The following is a 2,083-nucleotide window of genomic DNA, read 5'->3' as shown; positions in this document are numbered from 1 at the left end:
AACATTAGCTGCAGTAAAGCTACATCTAGGTATGTTTATGATGATTGTCAAGTAGTGGGAATGTAGATTGTACAGTGTATATACACATTATTAATTATTATTTTAGTAGATATTAAAGATCTTGTTACTATCGTCGAAGAGCTAACAATACTCAATCAAATGGATTGTACTAAATGGTTTCAGCTTGGACTTCATTTAGGATTATATGATCCTAGACTAAAGGCTATAGACACTGACTATAGAGGAAAGACAGTGGAGTGTTTTCGTGAGTGTATGTCTGCCTGGTTAAGAGGAGAAGATAAAGTGAGAGAGAAAGGAGGTCCCAGTTGGTCATCATTAGCTACAGCACTGGATACAATAGAAGAGAAATCTATTGCTAGTTACATTAAAAATAAATATTGTACAGCAAAATACTGTAGTTGATCGACAAGTTTAAATGTTAAATTATTTGTTCAATATCATAAATTTCTAATGTCACTTCCATATTTGTTATATAGTTGAAAAGACTGCCTAACTAGAGCCTATATGCTTTATTTTTTGTTTAAATAAGTATTATCATAATCATTAACTATTAATGATTAATTCTTATTACTTCATAGTTGCATAATTTATTTCATGGCCTCAAATTTTCATTTTTTAAATAAAATTCTTTTAAGTTCTTATTTTGATGTTTAAAAGGCTGAAAATTTCAACTAGGTCAGAGTAAAATTTTCAGCTTCTTGCGAAGCATAATGGGTAATTTTAATGCATGCATTTGTAACAATTATTTGTTGATCAGCTGTGTATGTACAAGGTGTCTGGCTATCTCTACAAATCATGACATGTGTACAGTTTTAGTCAGGAGTCCATTTCTTCTTTCATGGGCTCCTGCCTCCTGGTATAGTGTAAGGGCATTGATGATGTATGTGTGTGGGCGGGCATCAATGAATCTAATTAACTCATCACAAGATGTCGCTAATAGAAGACAAGTGTTGGGCAGCGTTTGAGAAAGGAGATCATAAAGAAGCTGTTCACTTACTGCCATTAGTGAAGAAACCAAATAAAATTAGAAGAGAAAACCGGTGGGGTAATGTTACTCTACTTAATTTCTCTTCAATGAATGGCTGGTTAGATGTTACAAAAGATCTCATCACTAAATATCACTTTGATCCACACAAAAGAGATGGTTTAGGTTGCACTTGTCTTCATTGGGCTGCAGACAGTAATCAAGTTGATGTGTTGAGATATCTCATTGATGAGTGTCACTGTAATCCAAAGGTTCCTGGTGAGTATGGAGATACCGTTCTTCACAGTGTAGCTGCTAATGCAGGATCGCTTGATTTTATGAAGTACTTGATCAGTCATCATCAATGTGATCCAATGGCTACAACCAATTGGGGTATGACTGTTCTTCACCGTGCTGCCGAACACATAGATATTGTAAAGTATCTCATTAATGAGTGTCACTGTGATCCAAAGGCCACTACCAAGGATGGTATGACTGTTCTTCACTGTGCTGCTGGACACATTGATAGTGTAAAGTATCTCATTAATGAGTGTCAATGTGATCCAATGGCTACTACCAAAGATGGTGTGACTGTTCTTCACCGTGCTGCTGGACACATTGATAGTGTAAAGTATCTCATTAATGAGTGTCACTGTGATCCAAAGGCCACTACCAAGGATGGTGTGACTGTTCTTCACTGTGCTGCTGGACACATTGATAGTGTAAAGTATCTCATTAATGAGTGTCACTGTGATCCAATGGCTACTACCAAAGATGGTGTGACTGTTCTTCACTGTGCTGCTGGACACATTGATATTGTAAAGTATCTCATTAATGAGTGTCAATGTGATCCAATGGCTACTACCAAAGATGGTGTGACTGTTCTTCACCGTGCTGCTGGACACATTGATAGCATAAAGTACCTCATTAATGAGTGTCACTGTGATCCAATGGCTACTACCAAAGATGGCGAGACTATTCTTCACCGTGCTGCTGGACACATTGATATCGTAAAGTACCTCATTAATGAGTGTCACTGTGATCCAATGGCTACTACCAAAAATGGCGAGACTATTCTTCACCATGCTGCTGGACACA

The 2,083-nt window shown here is 37.0% G+C and overlaps 1 protein-coding gene across 1 annotated transcript in view; it reads left to right on the top strand.

The window, feature by feature from the left end:
* Nucleotides 1-948: 948 nt before the first annotated feature.
* The window catches only part of LOC105311968 (espin-like), a 2,140-nt gene continuing 1,005 nt past the window's right edge, over nt 949-2,083 (top strand). Inside the window, exon 1 of the mRNA XM_011404231.1 lies at nt 949-1,515. Within this exon, the coding sequence (XP_011402533.1) occupies nt 949-1,515 (567 nt within the window). The remainder of the gene's footprint in view (nt 1,516-2,083) is intronic.

The sequence above is a fragment of the Amphimedon queenslandica genome, unplaced genomic scaffold (assembly GCF_000090795.2).
Source record: "Amphimedon queenslandica unplaced genomic scaffold, v1.1 AMPQUscaffold_13483, whole genome shotgun sequence".
In the NCBI taxonomy this organism is placed as follows: Eukaryota; Metazoa; Porifera; class Demospongiae; order Haplosclerida; family Niphatidae; genus Amphimedon; species Amphimedon queenslandica.
The sequence above is the reverse complement of the archived record's forward strand: the minus strand, read 5'-3'. Positions and strand labels throughout refer to the sequence as shown.